Source organism: Puma concolor, chromosome C2, assembly GCF_028749965.1.
Source record: "Puma concolor isolate L17-30 chromosome C2, mPumCon1.1.hap2, whole genome shotgun sequence".
Taxonomy (NCBI): domain Eukaryota; kingdom Metazoa; phylum Chordata; class Mammalia; order Carnivora; family Felidae; genus Puma; species Puma concolor.
The window spans coordinates 100,276,802-100,299,571 of record NC_141675.1 but is presented as its reverse complement, the minus strand read 5'-3'; the positions used below and the strand labels follow the sequence as shown (position 1 = coordinate 100,299,571).

The following is a 22,770-nucleotide window of genomic DNA, read 5'->3' as shown; positions in this document are numbered from 1 at the left end:
GAAAAGTTTTCTTAAGGGGAATTCCTAAAGGGAAAGTAACCCTAAAGGGAATTATTCAAATTTAATAAGTGGTTGTCGCTTATTGAGCAACTACTTTGTACCAGTCATTATTCTAGATTATTTACTAATGTGTCTTTTTCTTCATCATCCCCGTGTGTGATAGCTTTTATTGTCCTACATCAAAGTCTTTCCTTCTAAGTTCAGGGTACGAGTTTCTGGCTCGCAGAAAAGTCTAGGAGAGACCTTGTCCTTGTCACTGTGCAGTCAGATGCCAACTATAGACCGGTAGCTCCTGATGTCCCATCGTGGCCCTGACTTCAGCTAAGGTTGGCTATTTTACTCCGAGGCTTAGCTGTTCATTTGAACACTTCAGATTTCCTGTCAGCACGCATGAGCCTGTTAGAGCGTAGTGTATGTATTGGTATGTTGGGGTTGGGGCTGCTCTTGCCCAGCATTTGGTTGAATCAGTCTAGGAACCAGGAACCAGATAGACCAAGAAGCAGCAGCCTGATGGTCATTCATTCTGGGTCCCAGAACCTGAGTCTGGATTTGAGTCACGTGGGGGGTGTGGATACGCACCTGGTGGCATTGGTTGCCTAATCATCAGGAGGAGAGGGTATGGAGAAGGACTGTAGCTGACGGCTAAATTGGAGTTGGTGGTGATTATGTCACCTAGCAGAGTAAATCAAAGTCTTTTCAGCCCCAGAGCTTCCTAAATGTCCAGCTTCTCCTACTGAGGAAAAGCTCCCTCCTTGACTAGATGACTAGAGTTCTTTCCTATCTCTGCCATGTCCTTTGTGTCTCAGGTGGTTATCGGTGCACTCAACAGGTATTTGCTGAATACCTGGCACTACTTTACGCATTGACAGTGCCCTTGTGAATATCCTCACCATTCCTGATCCCTGAAGCCTTTGTTCTAGTAGCCAGGCAGACCGAAAATAGTGTGATGGTACTTGCACAGGGGAAATGCAGGACTCTAGGGGGATAAGAGCTGGGTTCCAAACCACTGCCTGACACACAGCGGGTGCCGGGGACCTGCCTCTTGAACGGAAGAGCATTTCCTCAGGTGCATACTTCTCTTCACATTTTCTGCCCCACCTCCTCCTTGGCAAGCCCGCCCCCACCCACCTCATGCTTGGATGCCACCACAGGAAAGATCTGTGTCATGCTTGCCTTCTCCACTTAATAAGAACCCCAGACCAGATCCTGGTGGGAGATGGGAACAGGGATATCAGACACTCAAGCGTCATCTTCCCCAACTCAAGCAAGTTCTGCTTTGCAGTGAGAGCACCTTTGGGGGTTCGTCAGAGCCAGACTCCAAGGATCCAATAGTTGCACTTGGAAAAGCCCTTGGAAGTAGGTCTTTATAGCTTATCAAACATTCACTGAGCACCTACTATGTGTCCAGAAGAGAGACTTGTAAACAGGTTACCATACACTGTGGGAGGTGACGGTGACAAAGCTGAGGCTTAAGAGATCCTTGTTGACCTCTATTAGCTCTAAGCCTCTCTCCTACCTTAGCTGATGTACTGTGATCTTCTAGGACTACGCTAGGAATAAACATGGATGATAGAAAGGGGCTTTATTGGAGGGCTGACCTTCTGTACTGAGCAGGGCCTGAGAATGTGCGCGTGCGTGCACGTGTGCACGCTCAGCTGTGTGACCCATTTCTTTTGTCAATCCCCTAATGCCTTTGTTAGTGGGTCTGGTTCCTTGCCTGTGTTGAGTAAAATCTATGGTTTATCTTTGATCTTTTCCTGAGGTCGTGATGCATGTTAATTTTGGTGTAATAGAAAGATGTTGTCAAAGCTGAACGTTGACTGGGTTCCAAGTTCTTTAAGGGTAGGAGGCTGCCTCCACTCTCTGGCAGTGTGTGGCACCTAGTGGGTACTCCGTGGGGGTTTGCTGAACTGACCTGAATTCTGCCCCAGGGACTGTACTTCTCATCAGGTGTGACTTGGGGTTGCCAGCCGCACTGCCTGCTCTTAGCGCCATCGCGATGGTTCTGTGGAATGCCCTCGTTTGTCTTTCTGTGCTTCTGAGGCAAATCCTGCTACTGCTCCTGATGATTCGGGGAAGATGCTATCTCTGTGGTTCTGTGTATGTGCAGACTGAGCAGTGCTTGCTCTCTGGTGTGCTTCCAGGCATTATACTTCCTCTTCTGAGGGCTCCATTGCTTTCAGTGGATGCTTTCAGATGGAGTGGTGTCCTGGCCTTAGGTAGTAAGGCTTGTGTTAACACACTGATCGCTTAAACGGGATCATTTTCCCTTTTTCCTAAGAGAGAACATTAAGCAGTTAAGATCTACTTTCAGCGCTCAGGTCCTGGAACAGGTTTGTTTATATGCCCTGTTTGTGCTTTCTATCTGGACTCTAATTAATGCATTTTACATTGACTCTTTTGTCTGCCATGAGCACGGAAGGTTTGAGAGTGGACGCTCCTGTTTCCTCTCCAGTCACTATGTTACCATTTTACTTCATTGTTTACCTGTGTGGATATAGCCCTGGCCGTGGGCTGTAATTAGAAACAGGTAGGTGGAAAAGAGCAGGTGGCTTTGTTGTGGCTTTGTTCGCTTGCTGATGAGGTTGGAGGTGAGCTCCTTTCTGGGGCTGGGAGGGGGGTTAGAGGGAGGGATCAGGGGAATGTTTCCCTCTCTATAAACACTTCTTTGTAACTTCTTGTCCCAAATGACCTATTGTCTGATGAGGATCTTTTCCCCTTTCTCTGTGAACATGTAGAGACACTACAGAGAAATTATGATCATTATCATCATTATCATCATCAAGAGAGTGCAGAGAGAGGGCATAAACAGGGTGAGGGAGAGGTGGTGGGGAGCAGTTATTAGCTTCGGTGATGTAAATGTGGGCTAGTGTTGGATGGAGGATAAGAGGCTGGAAACCAAGTATTGCCAGAAACTTGAGAACACTATAGCACTGTCCACAGATTTCTTGTCCCACGGGGCTATTGTGAAGCTCTGTAAAACACTATATAGGATATAGGTATTACTGCTTTTATTTTCCAACAGAGACTATCTCTTGAACTTGTGATGTGCGTGTGTAGTGCAGCAAAATCAGGCCGTTGCTTAATTTTGGACAGCCTATAAGGAACAAGCAGAGATGGTACCACATGTGTCTGGAGTTGTTAAAATGCAACATCTTTAAGTCTTAAAGGAAATTCATCGAAAAGCCCCCTCGGTGGCAGTGCTACTGTATGAAATTAGACCTCCAGTGAATGGCTTTCAGCAGAAAAGTTCCAGGACACCCTCAAATTATTGTGTGATTGCTATATGCCAGGCTGCTTTCACACTCAATCTCATTAACTCTTTTTAGCAGCTCAGAAAAGCAGGTGTTAACATTTTCATGTTCACAGAGAGTAAACTGAGACTCGGTGATTAAGCACTTTACCCAAAGCTGCCGTCTACCAAGGGAGAGAAGTGGCACAGCTCATATCTAAACCCCAGCCTCATGGTTTCTTAGTACCTGATCTTGCTGAGTCCCAACATCGTCACTTAGCAGAAGAACAATTCTATAATAAAAATTTGAGATGACTGCTAAAACCGTAATGTGCTAAAGCATTGAGAAGGGCTTTGATAACCTCTCCCTCCATCTGTACAGTGGGGACAGTAACGCTCCCTGGGTTGTGAAGATTAAAACTGATCAAGTACATGAAGCCCCCAACACCCGGCTTGGAGCTCAACACATTTAGCTGCCTTTCCCACATCTCTGCTCATGTTCCTCCTCCCTTCCCCATGCTTTCTCTTCAGGCCCGAATCCATCCTTCTCTTTCTGACTCAACAGTGTTCTGATTTCTTCTTCTCCCATGTCTCCGTGCCTATCTCCTTCCACCCTGGCCTCAAGGTTAGGGTCATATTGATAATGGCCAGATATTACCTACTCACAATATCCTCCTAGATTAGATTCCTTGCAGTTCAGTGGCTGCAGGAAGCCAGATGTCTCAAGCTTGGTAGGGTGTTTGTTTTGGGAAGAGAGATAAGGAAAACCAAGAAGGTTCTTGAATGAGACCCCAAGCCATAGGAGTGTCTGCAGAGGCACTGACTTCTGTCAAACAACTTGGCCCTCCCCTCCAGGGATGCCTACACTGTTCTAAGGGCCATTTGGTTTTGGAAAATAAGGGCCATGGTTATAGTCCTTTTCCTGTAGAAAAACCCCTTGGTCCCACCACTGATAACCCTTCTGTATGCATTTTTCCTATAGGTCCAAGGTCAGATAACCGTCCTTCTCAATCTCAAATTTCTAATCTGAACAAACCCTTCAGTTTAGCAAACATTGGCTGAGCCCCCGTGATGTGCCAAAGGTTTTCTGGATGCTAGGGTTACTAAGATAAAGTTAACACATCCTTGCCTTCAGGAAGTTTGTAGTCGGGTCAGAGGGTAGATATCAGAGGCACATTACGCACACATGATCAAATCCATAAATTATTATGGAAATGTTATAATGTGCAAAACACCGTGGAAGTCATTGGAGGCATCGTACGGTGACATTTGCAATAAGTTTTGAAGGACAATTAAGAATTCCCCTGATGCAATGAAGGGAGAAGGGGGAGGTGGTTTTGCTAGGTGAGTGTGAAAATGCAGCTTGCCCAGATTTGGGGGCTTGTGGGAGGAAGACCTGGAAAAGGTTGACTGTAGCCCACTTACAAAGAACCCGGAAGGTTGTGCGAAGGAGTTTGGACTTCATTTAATCATACTTAGATAGGAAATTGTGGAAAGTGGGTCTGTTAGTTGCTTTGTTTTGAACCAACCTGAAAAGAGAAAAAAATCACTCCTACTTCCTTCACATTTTCAAATCAGCTGCTTGTGTTTCCTATTCCTTTCTAGGCCTCCCCCAACTGCTTACATGTTTTATGCCAAAATGATATGTTTTTCCCTTAACATTCTTTACACATTTTTCATGTTGCTGCTTGACCTTTATAGTTACCGTTTTAATGGCTGCATAACAATCCATCAATTATTTTGCTATACTTTATTTAAAGCACTAGAGGGAAAAGAACCAAAAGGGTTTTAGAGTTAGAACCTGTTCAAATCCTGACTGACTTACCATCTGTATAATCTTGGGCAAACTATGTAACCGCTCTGAGTTTTAATTTCTTCATTTATAAAATGTGTTGATCATATATACCGGCCTTACAGGGCCATTGGGAGGATTATATCAAATTAGATGAATTATGAAGTGTGGCCTGGAGGAAACAGGCCACAATTCATAATTGTGTATTCAGTGGGTGGTAGCTTCCCATTTATCATCTTTACTGATTGGCTGAGCTTGATGTTCTAGAAGGAAGGTAGGTGACGATGGGGAGGCAGATTAGATGGGGGGAGGAGAGCGTCAGGGAGCCAGCTGGAGGGCTCTAGGCCTGTGGTGTCCAGGAGTAGCCTTTACTACGTGTGACTGTTGAGCACCTGAAATGTGGGTTGTCCAAATTGGGATGTGTAGTAAATATAAAATACACACTAGGTTTAGGAGACTTAGTATGAAACAATATAAAACACCTTATTAATTTTTATATTACCTATTAAAATTACACTCTTTGGGGTATATTGTGTTGAAAGCTATTAAAAGTTATTTTCGCCTGATGTATAATGTGTCTACTAGAAAGTTGTAAATGACATATGCGGCTTATGTTGTGTTTCTCTGGCTGCCTTTGGTACTTTATTTTTATTTTCTGTTTTTAAGAGAGGGCACGCACGCGTGTGGGGGGAGGCACAGAGGGAGAGAGGGAGAGTCTTAAGCAGGCTTCATGCTGTGGCTCCCACGACCATGAGATCATGACCTGAGCTGAAATCAAGAGTTGGACGCTTAACCAACTGAGCCACCCAGGTGCCCCTCTCTGGCTGCTTTGAATCCATATGACTGATCATAGATAGGAAAGATGGGAGGAGAAGGTGAAGTGGAGTGTATGTGTGTATGCTCAAACTAGTGGGTGTCCTCTGAACAGTGAAATGAAAAGCAAGTATTTGTTCTAGACCGGAGAAGCTGTCTCCGCTTTCCCCGAGTGGCCGTTCTGGCCTTTACCACATCACGCACGTCAGTGGTAAGATTATTGACCAGAGTGTCCGTTGCAGGGAAGCCTGGGGAGAGCGTGACTGCTCTGCTGAGCTCCCAGAGTGCTTCAGGAGTGGCTTTCAGTGACGCTCCAGGCATCCCCACTCGCTCTTCTGTGGAGCACCTCTCTGTAACACATGCAGTATGTTGGGGTCAAACAACTGGGAATGAAACCATGCAGAAAAAAGGAAGTGGGAGGGGCAGGCTTCCTCTGTAGAGAGGATAAGTGCTCTGAGTCCTGTACAACCCTGTTCTTTTGTGTGTCTTCACCTTCTCTGGTGTAGAGTCCCCAGGGAAGAAGGATTATCACCTTTATGGGTCCCTCATGGATATAAATGGGTTTGATGCTGAGGCTGGCATTTCAGATAACCACATGCTGTTTAGGTTTTCTAGCCAGGAATTGAAATTGTACCTTGGCTCTTAAAGTACCCTCTGTACCATTTCTTGGAGGGTTGGTAGGTAATACAGCCTTAAAATCAAGCTAAAAGAAGCAAAGAAAAATTGTAAGGACTTTTATGTAGTTTCCTACTGTTGGTCTCCCCTGGGTTGAGCTCAGGAAACCACAGATTTTGGATGCATCTCAGTGGGGTAAGAGCAAGGCAAGTGGAAGATACCAGGTTTGGAGGGCAAAAACTAGACCACAACAGGCACCGGTATCTGCCTTGCTTGAGAAGTTTCATGTGACTTAGCCTGCCTGACTGTGGCATTTGGTTGATGTGGATAACAAAAAGGCCTCCTGGTAGATACTGGCGTCACTGTGGCACTATCACGATGGCATTGCTGTGCCTTTGCTGGGAGCATTATGCTTCTGCTAAAGCACTATTCCCCATCTGAACCCTGATTGTAGTCATCAGTTGGATAAATAAAGAGTTTCAAGTTCTCTGTCAGCAGTGGTGAAACTATAGGAGCTAATGTGTGTTTTATTCATTCAGCAACCATTTACTGGTCTCTTTCTACATGCTAGACACCACGGGGCTAATGTTTCAGCCATAGGGGTGTATACGAAGGTTTCGATAGCTTTTCTTTGCTTTTATTTTCTATCTTGATTTTAAATTTGTGACTTTTACAGTCACAGGACAAATGGCTTCCACGACTTATGAAACCGATGCTTTACTCTTTGAGGACTTCTTGTGTCCTGGTTACCGATTTTACCTTTTCTAAGAAACTGGGAGAAATGCGTCCTTTTCCCCTCCCACGTTATCAACCCTCCTTCCCTTGGAGGCGTTGAGGAAGGATCACTTCTGCTCTCCAGGACTCCCAAGTCTCACTTCCGGCAGACATACTTATGATAAGGCTTAATCTGCTAGAGAGCCCGCTCCCCCAGTGCAAAGGGCCCTGCATGCCCTAGTTTGGCTCTGGCCGACTACAGCTGCCACCTTTTCCTCAGTGCCAGCCAGCCAGAGGAGGTGGTGGGCCCCAGCACAGCAGGCTGGTGGATCCTCTGCCCCTATAGGGATTTATTTATTTTTGAAGTGGTTTCATCCCATTGCGTCACCTGTGACTTTTCAAGGCAACTGTGGGGAGCTGGGAATTGGCCGAAGGCCTGACACCTCAGGGAGGTAGATGCCACTGGCTTTAATGACCTTAAATTGACTGGCATTGGAGACTGGGGTGATGTTGGGAGACCTAGGCGTTGGTAGCAGAATAAATGAGAAGGTTTCTTTGCTCCAAGGCCCCGATGGGCCGTGTCTACCCACGACCCACCACACGCTCTCTTACACTCTAGCCAGCGCACGTGTCCCCTTGCAGGTGCCGCACCTCTCTCCCCACTCGACCGCCCTGGGAGCCCCACTTCTCCCCTCTCCCCGCCAACTCCTCGTCCCACCCCAGCACTGTCCTTCCCAACCCCAAAGCCCAGCCTTTCTGCCAGCTGAGACCTCTCCAGGTTAGAGCTCTCTGGGGGCCCGTTCCTTTTGAAAGGAAGAAAGAAAGTAAAAGGGAGGAAAACCAGAAAGAAAGAGGAAAGCAGAAGAATGAAACTGGACCGAAGGGGCAGTGGTGCCTTGAGCTATCTCACTGCATTACAATGAATATGGACTCTATTAAGCTCCGTTCTGCCTGTTAGTGTTTCCCAGGGCAACACAGCCCCCATATGGCAAGCATGCAGCAGATTAGGGTAGGCCCCTGGGCCTCATTGAAGGCCGGGGGCTTGACTGGCAGTTGAACCCCCTCCCACCTCCCCCTACTCCTCACACTTGACACTGCCTGTGTTTATCTAAAGCAAGGAGAGGGGGGGTGCTTTTGGAAGGTTTTTGTCCCTCAGAGGAGGGAGAGCAGGCTGGAGGCAGGGTGGGTAGAGGGTGGTTGACGGAGGAAGGTGGGGTGGAGGTGGGGTGGAAGGGGGATAGGCTGGGAGGGAAGACCTCATAAATATTCACGAGGAGTGGTGAATGGAGAGGGAGAAATAAAGCAGATGGAATCCCTGTTAAAGAAGGGCACAATCACCCTGTTTTGAGCCCTCCAAAAACAAAAAAAAAAAGAAAAGGGAATGGCTTTCTAGGAGTGTAGGAGTTGCGTTTATCCAATTAGCAGGGTTGTCAAATTGAATTTATATGGAATAGGGTGGGGGAATTGAGAAGGGAGTGGAGAAGAAAGGAAGTGGTTTTCCTTTTCTCTTAAGGTTTGTGGGTTCCTCCTCCCCCCTTATGGCTAGATTTTTTAATTTTTCTTAAAGAGAAATTGAAGGAAGGGGTATGTGTGACAAAGAAAGGTGACTTCCCCGGTAACGTTTTCCTCAAGTGGTGCAGGTGGGAGAAAATTAGATTTTGTCCAGTGGGCAAATCAAGAGACCACATCGTCCTTTTCCTCAGAAGGCAGAGGTGGCTTCTCTCTGTGGGGGGGATTCCTCTGCAGAACCAAGATGGTATGTCTAGACTCCTCCTTTCCAGTTCCATGGGTGGTAAAGCGGTTCGCCTACCTGGGTGGAAATAGACTCTGAACATGTTGGTTAGCAGCTTGTTGTAAATTTTGGGTTCAGTGAATGAGGAGCCCAGGTTGTGCAAATGCCACTTTGGTTATATATTCCCTCTTCAAAAACCATCTGTCTGTGGTGTTAATTTAAAATTCTTTTCCCTAGGCTTCCGCAACATGACCTGATCTCAATTTCCTACCTTGCCTCTTTCCATTCTTCTGGAAGTCTCAAAATAGAGTGCAAGCTCCACAGGGGAAATATAAGAAATTCCATTGGAATAGGAAAGAAATTCAGCTTTCCTGATGTTTAATATTAAGCGTTGACACTGGTACCTTTAGCCTGTACATCACAGTAATGTGCACAACAGTAGCAAGAGATCTCTATGGTGTGACAGTGGGGACCACACTTGCTTATTCACTCCCCAGTTTTCCTGTTCTCTTAAGTGGACTTACAGGTTATAGAATTTAGTTTTAACTAAAATAATGCTCATGAAAGGACAAGGTGGCTTAAAGAGCTTGCTTCAAAGAAACTATGGTGGAAGAATATGCAGATAATCCAAGCACACGCTCACAGGAAGTAAAAAGCAGAGCTGACCCTCTTCAAGCTGCATAAGGAAGTAAAAACAATGATAATGGAACCCTATCTGATGAGAAGTTAGCAAAATATTTAACATTCGGGGCCACTGTTTGAAAGAGGTTACATCCATATCGGTAGGGACACACCTAATCCTAAATAGGCTTTTCTGTCTTAAGCTATTAGCTTTAATTATATTATAAAATAATCATGATCAATAAGTCATTGAAACACCGGTTCACTTTTACCTACTCTTTTTAAATTTTAGTTCGGCAGCCCATGCATTTAATTTATGAATAAACGTGAATGTAGTGGGGATATTTGCCCAGAATATTTTACTCATAAGAAAGCAAGATCAGAAAAGTGTGGTGACCACTGTTCAGATAAGCCTTCTGTAACAGCCAAGTTGCTCGATGTACTGTCCTCCAGACAGATCTTTCCCACCAGCCTTGCCCTCAGCTCTTTACATATGCATATCCCAAGGGGCCTTCCCAACCCCTTATCCAGAAAACCTTTCCTGAAGACCCAATATTGAAAATGCTCCCTTCCCTCTGCTCTCACTTGCCACTGTAATCAGTTAAGTAAGGTTTTAGAGTAAAGAATGCTAAAGTTGTTACATGAGAGGAATCCCCAAAATTTCAGTGGTTTTTTGCAACAATGGTTTATTTTTTCTCCTGTCCTAGATTGCATTGACTTCTTTCATCTTGTAGCTATGTTTTCTGGAACCTGTGATGGTCACCAGGACTAGAGAAAAGGAGAAATGGAAGCAGAGCTCTGGTTCTGTAGCTCTTAACAGCCTTAGCCTAGAAGTGACGCTTGACATGTTCACTTACACTTGATTGGCCAGCAGTAGTCACATGGCTCTAAGCCAGCTGCAGAGGCAGCTGGGTAATGAGGAGCTCATGGATATGTGCTGAACACTGACTGACTTAATCCCCCAAGCCGTAAGTTACTCAGGACAGAATCCATCTTTTAGTACAGGGATTTGCATGCTGTCTTCAATGGTAGATCACAGTATTATTTTTTTATACCTGATAATAGTGAAATCGTAATATACATAATTTTTTTAATAGACAAAATTTGGACAAGAAAGAAGCTAGAATTATATTTAGAGACTGGCTAGAACATGGCTCAAACTTAAGAATATCAAATCTTTGCTGTTCCCTCCTGTTTGACATCAGAGTGGTCTGCGTAGTTATTCTAGATCTCAGTCTAGAACTGTACTGCCCCATGTGGTAACCACCAGCCTATCTGGTAACATTAAAAATGTGGTTCCTCAGTCACATTACCCACACTTCAAGTATTTGATAGCCACGAGTGGCTAGTGACTAGCGCTTAGAGTACAAATACAGTATATTTTCACCATTGCAGAAAATCTGTGAACAACAGTAAGAGAATGTTCTAGATTAGGATGTAAATGGTAAAAGAATGAATATAACCACAGAGAAAGTTATGGATAATGATCCAGATGACATGATTTTTCTGCATAAGAAAGTAGATTCAAAAATATTCCGAATTTAGTTCTAAAAGTAGTTCCAAGAAGTTGGTAAATATGACCTCAGAAACCATTTGTTGGGAGGCAGTACTGGAATAGTAGAGAAAGCCCGGGACTAGCAGTCCGAAGGCCTGACTTAGAGTCCTAAATCTCTCTTAAGTAGCTGGGAGACCTTCTGCAAATCACTTAGCCTCTCTGCCCCTTGCTTTTCTCATTTATAACACTCCATACCCATAGGTGTTATTCTAAGCTATTATTTCATTTTCTCTGAGGTCCCTGCTAATTAAAAATTTTTCTTTTTAATTAGGTCTGTGGGTAAAAGTACAACTTTTTAAGTAAAAATGACCTTTCTTAAACCGTTCTCCTAAGTCTATTTAAACTCACATCTTCAGCCCTCTGAGAATTAGAATCACTTGTTTCCCTGAGATTTCCCCGATGTCACTCCTCTGAGCAGGAGCGCACCCTCTTTTTGAGGCAGGGGGGTGACTGCCAGCACTCACCCCTGCCCCACTCTTTGCTCTCCCCCGTTGGCACTTGGGAGCATCCCTTATAAGCAAAACTTCTCCCTGCCTTCAAAGACCTTTGGGAAAAGTGAATCTTACTCTACAGAATTGGGAATTTGCAAAAAAAAAAAATAATAATAATAATAATTTCAGGTCAGAAATATTTCTTTTTTCCGGGGCGCCTGGGTGGCTCAGTCAGTTAAGCATCTGACTTCAGCTCAGGTCTGATCTCCACGGTTTGTGAGTTCGAGCCCCGTGTCAGGCTCTGTGCTGACAGCTCAGAGCCTGGAGCCTGCTTCAGAGTCTGTCTCCCTCTCTCTCTGCCCCTCCTCAGCTTGCACTCTGTCTCTCTCTCCCTCAAAATAAACATTAAAAATTTTTTAAAAATATGTTTATTTTTTCATGTAGCTAGCTCCCCTGAACGAAACTTTGTCATGTCTTGTTCTTGTCACTGAAAGAATGTTTTGTTTTTGTTTTTTTAGAAATAGGTCCCTCTATGGTATCTGTTAGATCACATGCTCTTCTCTTTAGCTCATCTTGGTTATTGGCCATAGGATATCCAACGGGTGGGTTTTGTGTTTAAGACCACAGGCTTCCCTTCCTTTCCGAGAGAGAGCTGCAGTGCCCTGGGGGATCAGGGACAAGCTGTGGCCTCCAGTTCCTCTGTCTCACTTGTGCTCCAGCCAGTCCTCTTGGAGAAGGTGGAGCTGGCTGCCTCCTGCTTTTGATCGATTCTCAGTTGTTTGTAATTTTCTCACAAAATAAATACTCCGAGGCTATAATTTCTCATTGGTCTCAACCCCAGAAGTATATTCTGTTGTTGTTGTTTTTGGAAAGTTTAAAAACGTCTGCTTGGTGGAGATTGTTTCAGTGGGAACATGTATGTCAGTTAAATTTCTCAGATACCTTTTCTTTTTCTTGTCCAAATAACGCTTAAAACTAGCAAGTACCTAAGCCGCAGTCAGGAATTCTTGTCAATAATTTATTTTCCCTTTCCTCGGCTTCTGATTTCTACCCCCTTTTCTGAGAAAATGCATAGAAAATGAGAAGGATCTAGATGCAGTTTGCATTGCCAAGAAAAATAACAGGCCTTACTGTTGCCTTCAACCAACTTTGAAATTGTATCTTGTTCATTTCACAGTGGGACAGAGTTCCACTGCAATTAGGTATTCCAAATAAGCCTTAGTTGCCTTTTATCTTTATCATCACCACAAAATTCTCAGAAACTTAGGTCTCTGGAATTATCTTTCTAGACCAAGCTCACTAGGTAACTTGGTCCAGGAAGCAACTCAATTTTCCTAGCTGCTAAATATATGCATCACAGCTGTAGTGATCCCCTGCTTCCCTATTTTTGTCAGAGTTCTGCTTTTTGTGAATGAGGCTCCGTGTGACCTGCTTTGGGGTCATTAAGTGGTATCTGCTTCAACTCCGTAGTGGGGATTAATGAGTTAACTAACTCCTTTCTCCCTCTTTAGATACCTGCTTCCTCTCACTCTCTCCTGCTCCCCAAATCCATTCTTTTCTCCTGGTTGCTTATAAAAGCAGGATGGTGGCCGGCAGCAAAAGTGGGGTCTGTTTCCATTTTGAATCCTATAAATTACCAAGGGTGCAGAAGTAACAGTAATTGTTTGGCTGGTCCTCATTAAGCAGGAGGGGGTCTGGGCTGAATTTCCTCAGTAAAACCTTTGTCGACTTTACAACCCAAACACCTCTTGAGCCCCCCCTCCCTGTGCTCAGATAAGAAACAGCCCCCCTGGCCTCTTTGTCTGCTTGTCTTCTCTTTGCCCTTTATTGCTTTGTATTCATATTCTTCGTCCTTGCCTCCTCCTCCCTTCTTTCCCCTCCTTCCTTTCTTGGGGCAGAGATGGAACAGGTGTGAACAATCTTCTTAAGGAGTTGAGGAAGCTGGAACACATCAAGATCAAGTTCCCTACAGTCCTCTAATTGGTAATTCATGCAGTGTTCTAGATAAATGTTACTTCATTGGGGAAAAGTAGAGAATTGAAACAAGTAGCTGGAAAATTCAGAGGACACCAAAAGCTTGCGTTTTGGTACTAGTTTATGAATCTATTAATGTAAATTTCCTCTAGAAATCACTGTTAAAATCCCTCCCCATTCTACATCACACCTTCTCCAACTCTGTCTGCTAAGCACCCACCAGGTGCAGAGCACAGATAGAAAAAATGTGAAAAGGCTCCTCTTGTGGGTTAAAAGTACAGAGCTTTGAAAAGAGCCCAGCCTGGGTTTCATTCCCAGTCTCTGGTTCTGGGACCTTGGGCAAGTTACTGAGCTTCTGGAGCTCGGCTGCCTCACCTGTAAAATGGAGGATAACAATCCCCACCTTGTAGAGTTTGTATGAAGATTGAAAGAAGACTTGTGCAAAGAGCTTAGCAAGACTCCCTCCCACATTGCTGCCACCCCAGCCACACTCCCCCTTTGCCGCTTTTTCCCTAATTGCACTTTGCTGATAACATAACTTTATTGGGTTGTCTGAGAAAGAGTAAAAGTTCTCTCTACACCATGAGGAGATTATTGTAACTTGACAGGAAAAACGTGAAAAGCTTCCTCAAAAATTTTCTTTCAAACCTCCAGAAAAGGCCCCCTTGTCCTTTCCAGGGCAGTGGAGGAGTCTTGGGGGTCCTTTGATGTCCAAGACATGAAGCAAAGGGAGGGATTAAGAATCCAGGGAAAAGGACTCTGCCTTGGAAAACATTCTGAACGTGAGTGTGGGGCTAGGGCCCAGATCTGGTTTGGAGGGGTGCTTGTTGGACAGAGCAAATGTGACCCTCTTAACTTAGCCAGGTAAAAAAAAAAAAAACAAAGGAGCCTAGAGAAGGGAAAGGTTGAGGCAAATCCCAAGCACTTCCTGGCACGGAGCAAGAGTCTTAAAGGCCAGCTTTCCATCTGCATGTTGGGAGTGATGGGGTTGGAGGGCTGAAGACAGGCTCTTACAGCAGAACTATACAGGTGGCCAGAATTCCGGAGACTGGTAAGCACAATATTTCTCTCCGTTGGGCAGCTTAGCTACTTCCCTTCACTTTTCAGTGGTGACTATAGGCCTTTGATGGGGTCCCTGGTTAGGTAAACGGGTCCAAGGGAGTGGACAGTTTGAATATAGGTCACCCTCCTGGAAATCTACTATTTGTATTGGCGCATGTGCATGGTTCAGGAAGATGCATCCACTGCCTAGATCACTGACATGTTACCTTTGATGTTATCTGAAGTTCGTTCTAATGCCTCCCTACCTAATGAAGGATGTTGGCCTTGTTGGCCTAATGTTCTGTAAGTACGACAGTTCTGTAAGTACCACGACAATAGACGCAAATCTTGATTTAAGCTGTGACAGAGGTATGGGTTACAATGTACACTTGCCTGCATATGACTTTGGTGAATCTTTTAAGGACCGTAGCTTAAGGAAGGAGGCATGAGGAATTACTGCTGTGGAAGATGCAGAGTCAAAGCTCCAGGCAGACAGTAAGAGGGCGGCTGAGAGCGGAGATGCGCCATCCAGTAGCTGGAGGTACAGTGTAGTGTAGAGCCTCGAAGTAACGTTGTTCCAGGGGTGGGGATGCATCACGGACAATGGTCAAGAGTACAAATTTTGTAGAGATGGAAAACACTAGGATTCTAGCACCAGGGGCAAGAGAAGGCGAGGGGCCTTGGTGATGTGTGACTTCTGTCTGTGTTTGTGTTTGCGGGTAGAGGTTACACACAAGCTGAGGAGGGTAGGCTGATCCCAGGAATCGAGAGAGTTGATAGGAAAATAGGTGAAGAGCCAGGGGTGAATTAAAACAGGAGATCTTCCTGGAATCTCTGAGACTTCAGGATTCATTAGTAACAAACCCCTACAGGGGTTTGGCACGCATGACAGTGTTGTCTACAGGTCTCGTACCAGCGGCATGGCATGCCGTATGGCCGTGGACATCTGGCTTTCTGCAAGCAAATGGTAAAGATCACGTCATCCTTTCCAGCATGTGTGTGAGGCGCTCACTGCCTGGAGCCCTGAACGTGGCTGCCGAGCCCAGCCTCTCTAGTCCTGGGCTCCCCTGACCTTGTCGCTGCTGGTATGCTGGGCAAGGCTTTAGCTGTTGTACCACAATAAAATCCTCTTCTAGCTCAAGGGGTCTAAAAAGAAGCTTCTTCTAGATGAGAAGTGACATGACCGTGTTCCTTGGTCTTCCAGCAGCCGGTCAGGTCAACATTCTGAATGTTGCCAGCACGTGTGATGGAGGCAGGGGGCAAGGGCACAAAGTCAGGCGCTGTGGCTATCACAGTGGCATCCCGAGCGTCGTCACTCACCGCAGCCATTTCTCTCTTTCTCACGACAGAGTGCAGGGGATTGTAGTAGCCATCTGAGTGACTCTGGTGGCTTATGGGACGTTGGCTTGGACCCTTTGTGACACCGTGCTGCATGGGATGATGACGACCCGGAGAGAAAAAAGGCCTGCGGTCACCCTCGCGTGCCTCCTCTTAGCCGCAGCAGGCTGCTTCGCTGACTTGAGTGAGTGCTTTCCTTCCCTTTCTCAGCCTGCCCGTCTAAAAGAACATTTGCCCCTCGTGTCAAGTAGAAATACTACACATTCAGTAGTATCCTTTTAAAAAGGCCTGCCTTTTCCTGGATTTCGAAGAACACCTCATTCCCACTGGCCTCCAGGGGCACACTCAGGAATACAAGATGACAAATCATCTTGGCAAGACCGTATCAGTTATATTTTAGTATCATCATCATTTCGAATATATATACCAGAGGAGAACGAATACTAACAACTGCCTTTTATTGAGGACGTACATGAGGTTATGGCAGGCAGTTCACGTGCATTTGTTGTGAGCTTCACGACAACCCTGTGAAGCGAGTATTACTGGCCCCGTTTTGTAGGCAAGAAATGGAGACACAAAAAGGCAAAAGTGACCTGGGTCAGAAGCAGTGGTGCTGGGATGGGGGCCCGGGTCCGTCCAACCCCAGAGCCTAAGCTCTTGCCTCTACGTCATGCTGCCACTCTAGTCTGCCTTTGAGAACGAGCACAGGTTGGAGAATGGACCAAAGACAGTAGAGTTCTTCAGAGAAAGACCAACCCCTCTGGGTTGCTCAGTTCTGAAAGGCTGCCTGGGGGCTGTGCTTCTAAAAAGGTCATGTTATTGGTTTCGTGAAGGTTGTCCGTTCACTTCTACATCCCCGTTCTTCCTCCAGACCAGGTCCCCCAGGTCACTGTCCAGCCCTCTTCCACCGTCCAGAAGCTGGGAGGAACTGTGATCCTGGGCTGCGTGGTGGAGCCCCCATGGATGAATGCCACCTGGCGCCTGAACGGGAAGGAGCTGAATGGCTCGGATGATGCTCTGGGCATCCTCATCACCCACGGGACGCTGGTCGTCACTGCCCTCAACAACCACACGGTGGGACGGTACCAGTGTGTGGCCCGCATGCCTGCAGGAGCTGTGGCCAGCGTGCCAGCCACTGTGACACTAGCCAGTGAGTGCTGTTCCTTTGTTCTTCTGCCACGGTGCCCTCTTTCTAACTCTCTCCCGTTCTCGCTCTCTCCCCCAGGCCCTTCACACCCCATGTCATTTGTCTTCATATAAAAGGAGGCCTTACAATTTGACATTTCAAACCAGAGAGTGGTAGCTGCCGAGCAGTCCCTGATGGTGGGGGACCACTGTGCCCTGGGGACGCTGTTTTCTCTGAGTAGGGACACTGTCTGCAGAGGGTGTCTAGAAAGAGGGGAACTCAGCATGGTTGAACTGTTTGTGTGGGCCCCAGAAATGGGCCACACTATGTGGCCGTGCCTTTCTACGTGGTTACCTGGGGGCGCTTGTGCCAGCTGCCCCTGTCCCTTCATCCCCCACACTCCATCCTCATGGCGGTTACTGTCAGAGCACTTACACGGCCATGTGTGGGTCTGAGCAGAGCTGCCCGTCCCACACCGGGCCTCCTGTTTCAGGGGCAGACATGGTCCACATGCCTGGGATACAAATAGTAGAGCACAACAGAAAGGAAACTGTGTGACAAAGAGTAAAACGAACAGAAAAGAGGATGAGATTGGGGATGGTTTGGTCCAAGGGGGATGCCGGGAGAAGGCTTTATACTCCTCTTAATATGTAATTACCATTTGGGAATATTATGGTACCCAGGTGCAAAGCACACATTACCTGGTTTTCTACCCATTGTGTACATATGAGAGACCAGACTTATCTGACGAAATAAACTTCAGAAGGCTGCAGGGCAGCCCTAACATCCGTTCTTAATGTGGAGTCTGTAGCCAGGATATATTAAGAATGACCTCTTCTTTCCTGGAGCCTGAAGTATGGGGAATAGGGAGCCTTGTTGAGACTTTAGTGGTATTTGTATTAGAGTGTTGAGATGTCCAGAGCTTGTTTGCTCATGACCTAGCAGTGTCCCCTTACCCCTGACAGCCTTGCTTTGGACTTCCATGTCACCATCATTGTCACCCTCCTGAGTATGTTAGGGGTCATGCCAAAGCAGCAAACTTGGGAAATGCTTCGCTCCTTAAAGTTTGGTTGGGGTCCCTGGGGGTATGTGAGGCATGAGGCCTGGGAGGAAAGTGGGAGGAGATGGTGAAGCAGAAAAGCAGGGGATAAAAGACCCCGCCCTGGTTCCCAGGTCCCTGGAGGGACTTCACTCCAAGAGAGAACAGAACAGAGACACCCCGCAGGCAATATTCATGTTCTTTTGGAAAGCGTCAGGCAGCCCCACCCTTTTCTCCGAGAAAGGAGAGGGCAGGGAGGGTTCCTCATCTGTCTCCCCAGGGGACTGGGAGGAGCCTGACTGCATCTTAGAGCCTCCCCACACAGTGAGAGCCATTTGCTGTGGTGGCAGAAGGAGCACCCGTTGAATGTGAGCTCTAGGTCCCTGGGAAGCAGGGTAGCATTCTCGGCATGGTCCGGGAGAGAGGCAGACCCTCACTGTGCTTGTGGGGTGCAATGAAGGTGCTGGCTGATGTAGGTGAGGAGGGTAGCGGACAGGGAGGGGTTATCTCATCCTATAAGAAGGGCTGAGGTCAGAGCTACACTTCTTCTATCATATCCTCTTTCATGTTTTTAAATTGTAATGAAAACTGCATTACAGAAAGTACAGAATTCATAGGAGATACCATTTCCCCTCACCCCACCGTCATCACACAACCATTACCGTTCCCATTTTGGAGTGTGCACTTCCAGTCTTTATCCATACCAATACTTGCTTTTTTACTGAAGTATATAATTGACATACAATATTAGTTTCACGTGTATAGCATAGTGATTTAACGTTTGTGTACATCGTGAAATGATCACCGCAATGAGTCTCGTTACCATCTGTCACCATACAATGTCACTGTTACTGATTGTATTCCCTGTGCTATGCATTATTATCCCAATGGCCTATTTTATAACCTGGAAGCTTGTACCTCTTGATCTCCTTCACCCATTTTTCCATCCCCACCCCCGCCGACCCCAAACCTCCCCCACTCTGGCAACCAGCACTCTCTTCTCTGTATCCATGAGTCTGGGTTTTGCTTTGTTTATTTTTTTTTTTTATTTTATTTTTTTTATTTTTTTTTTTTTAATTTTTTTTTTCAACGTTTATTTATTTGGGACGGATAGAGACAGAGCATGAACGGGGGAGGGGCAGAGAGAGAGGGAGACACAGAATCGGAAACAGGCTCCAGGCTCTGAGCCATCAGCCCAGAGCCTGACGCGGGGCTCGAACTCACGGACCGCGAGATCGTGACCTGGCTGAAGTCGGACGCTTAACCGACTGCGCCACCCAGGTGCCCCTGCTTTGTTTATTTTTTAGATGCTACCTGTGAGTGAAATCATGGGGTATTTGTCTCTGACTTACTCAATTAGCATAATGGCATGCCCGTACCTTCACACTATTTTAATGATACTAGTGAATATACAGTTTCTATCCTTATTCTCTCCCCCTTGACATTGTGTGATTAGCATTTTTCTGTTGGCCGTATGACCATATTTACTTGTTCTTTTGTAGTGAGTATAAAATGCATCCAGTAAAGTACACACAGTGCACTAATAAGTGAATAGCCTGATGCATTTTTCATATGTATACAATTGTGTGGCCATCACTCTAGAAGGTTTGCCCATGCCCTTCACTAGTTAACCTGCCCCCCTACCTTAAACCCCCATCAGAGCAGGTTCATAGTTACTGATGGCCCTAGAACATCCCCTGAGGGACTCTGTCATATGTACTGAGCACTTTTTCTATTCGTGTGCAATTAGGTCGCTTCCATTAGTTTCTTATTACAAGTAAGATGTGCCTTTTAGCAGTGTTCGTGCCTTTAAAGGATAATCCTGCTCATCTACAAGGATTGCTCATCTGCAAATGGTCAGCACGTGTCTGTGGAGACTCAGGAAACTCCATAACCATTCATTCGGCCTAATTAGGAGCCAGCCTGAACCTTTTATATGGAGGAAGGGATAGTTGGAGAGTTGAAGATTTATGGTGGAGCCCTCCTTCTGCTTCAAGGTGTATCTGTGTGAGGAGAGACCATTTTTAGCCTTTATTTCTAAAAAATTCCTGGCCACTTCTTTCTCTGGTGCTCGAAGGGATCTGCGGTTGGCAGTGAGGACAAAAGGGAGGGTTTGGTTGCAACCCAGAAGGCACAGTGAGAGAAGAGGAGGCTTGTGCAGAAGCCCAGAGAGTCTTGCTTGAAAGCCAAGAGCTGTTGGCTCGTCATTGAGACATGAATCAGAAGTGACACGTTTGGGGCTGACCAGAGGGCCCGAGAAGCGCTGGAGACGGAGAGAGCGGGCTTCGAGGGGCCGCATCCCAGAGAACAGGGAGTCAGTGGGGTGGAACTGCAGCCTCCTGGGCTTGGAGGAGGCAGCGGGAAGGCGGGAGCAGCGGCAGAACGGGGTGCTGTCTTTGGGTTCGTGCCATGGGGGATTTGGCCCAGACCCGGCAGTTAGATTAAGTTTCCGAAAGCACATTCCTGAGCAGAATGGGGGCTGTGTTTTGCTGGTTGGCTGATGGAGGGTGGCTGAGCGGCGAAGGGATTACCGAGGCCTGGTCTGCATTTAGAGGGAAGGCCAGGCAGTGGCGTGCCCCTGCACACGCACGCACACCCGCCCACACTGGCCACTTAAGGCTTCCTTTTCCTCTGGCCTCTTTTGCGTGCATTCAGATGTCCATCCTGAGACAAAGCACTTGCTGTTCGGCCTACCTAGCAAGGTGCCGCCTCCCCTGTCTTAGTGAACTCCTAGATCACTCAGACCTCTCCGTAGTGGGGGCTGGGAGCTGGCTTGAGGATTCAGGGGTGGGGAGGAGGCCCCCAGGCAGACCTTTTCCTGGTACACATCTCTTTTACTTAGATGCTGGAGGCTGGGGGTACTCTTGGACTTCACCCCTGGCTGTTGACCTGAGGCTTCTGGTCTTCAGGTAAAATGGAACCCACACGGGTAAATACCGTCTTCATTCCATGTGGCGGTGTCCATCCCACTCCTCTGCACAGAACTTGTTTTCCTATTGAACCTAGACTTTGTGGTAGACTTCGCTCTTGCTGCTGATGCCTCACCTCAGACCACCTTGTCTAATTCTTGAATTTTGAAATACTTTTCACTTTGATCTCCTTTCTTCCTTTCTCCTTTTTTATAAGCTTTACGCCAGGAGGTCAGCCACACTACGTGGCTCAAGTGTTCCCACTCTGCACCTGAACCAACAGCAGACCTTGCCAGGGAATACCGTATTCCTTTTTTCTGTACTCCGATTCAGCCTTAGAATTGTTCTCAACACAGCCTGGCAAGGAGTCACAATTCATCAGAGCTGGCATACAGTGTGAAAGCTCTTTTCTATCCCTTACCTCTAATAATTCAACTAAACTCCTACATAATTCTTCATTTTTAACTTTCTCCCATTTTTTTATCCTTTAATTCTGCCAATTATCCTATCACCCCTAGGTCCCCTTCATTGTGGGAAATACAACAGGTGGTCACTGGGTAGTAATCCTATAGCTGGAAACTTGAGTCCTCAAGCTAATGTGGAGTCTTAAGCTGATGCTGGTTTAATTGAGACCGGATCTGTAACCCCTCTATAAGGCCTTTAAGCACTAAGACCCAGGCATGTACCTGAATTATCCTCTCTCTGCCCTCAGATCTTAGAAGGTGAGTCTGCTGACAGGAAAGGAAGGAGCTCCCCTTAGGCAGCTGTCTCTATGACTCGCTCTGAGGAATGCTCAGAAGGTGACAGGGCCCTTTGTCACCATAATTTAACCCGTGAATAAAATGAAGAGACAAACTAATATGGCGGGTGGGGGAGAAGAAAGTTAAAAAAAAAAACCTGGGTTTAAGTTTTAACTCTGCCCCTAGAAGTCGGTGTGACTTTGGGCAAGTCACTAAATCACTTAGATTACCACAGCTGTGAAGTGAGCACAGTGATAGTTACAGCATCCATCTCCTGAGTTTTCTTGTTTTTTGTTTTTTGGGGTTTGTTTTTTTTTTTAAGGATTGGATGATATGCTAGTAATATGTTGAAACATTTTATAAATTCTGGGCTTTCCTCATTCACCCCTTAGGTTGGTGAACTTTTGTGGAGTGCCCTCCTGCAGGAGTCTCTGGGGCCTGTGGCCAGCCATGTGCTGCCTAGCTCCATTCTGGGAACAGTCTTCAGAAGACCAAGTCCAGGGAGTGGCAAAGCCTTCACTCCTACCAGACCCAAGACAAAGGGCTAGCTTGTTGGGAAGAGAGAACTAACTACCCCACCTCCTGCGAATTTCTCAGCTCTTTGTATACACACGCTCTCCAACCCAGATTCCTACCTCCTAGCTGCCTTGGAGAATAGCCATGGTGTCCCTGCACTGCGTGCTGTCCCCGTAGCCCACAGAGCTACTCCATTTCTGCTTCTGCTGGCTCACCACTGCTTGTTCTTCTAACCAGGTACTTGCTGGTTTGTGCTGGCAGGCTGGGCTGACCCTGGCCCTCGGGACAGTGATTCCACAAACAGAAAGCTGTGTTTCCTTTTGTTCAGCTTCCCCCACCTCTGATTCCCATCAGACACTTCCTTAAGGTCTTCTAGGCTCGGACCCTGAACTGGAATAGGCCATAAAGGACCACTGTGGACATGTCTTTATTACAGTATTTCTAGGGGCACCCGGGTGGCTCTTTTCGGTTGTGTCCGATTCTTGATTTCAACTCAGGTTGTGATCTCATGGTTCGCAAGTTTGAGCCCCTCATTGGGCTCTGTGCTGACAGTATAGAGTCTGCTTGGGATTCTCACTCTCC

At 46.5% G+C, this 22,770-nt stretch overlaps 1 protein-coding gene across 3 annotated transcripts in view; it reads left to right on the top strand.

Moving 5' to 3' along the window:
- Window positions 1–22,770, top strand: part of BOC (BOC cell adhesion associated, oncogene regulated) — a 72,444-nt gene that overhangs the window by 20,757 nt on the left and 28,917 nt on the right. For all 3 annotated transcript variants that reach the window (XR_015240307.1, XM_086675421.1, XM_086675420.1), the window contains exons 3-4: window positions 15,872–16,042; window positions 16,730–17,008. Coding sequence is in view for 2 of the 3 variants with exons in the window: in XM_086675421.1 (XP_086531547.1) it covers window positions 15,958–16,042; window positions 16,730–17,008 (364 nt within the window). In the remaining variant the exon portion in view is untranslated. The remainder of the gene's footprint in view (window positions 1–15,871; window positions 16,043–16,729; window positions 17,009–22,770) is intronic.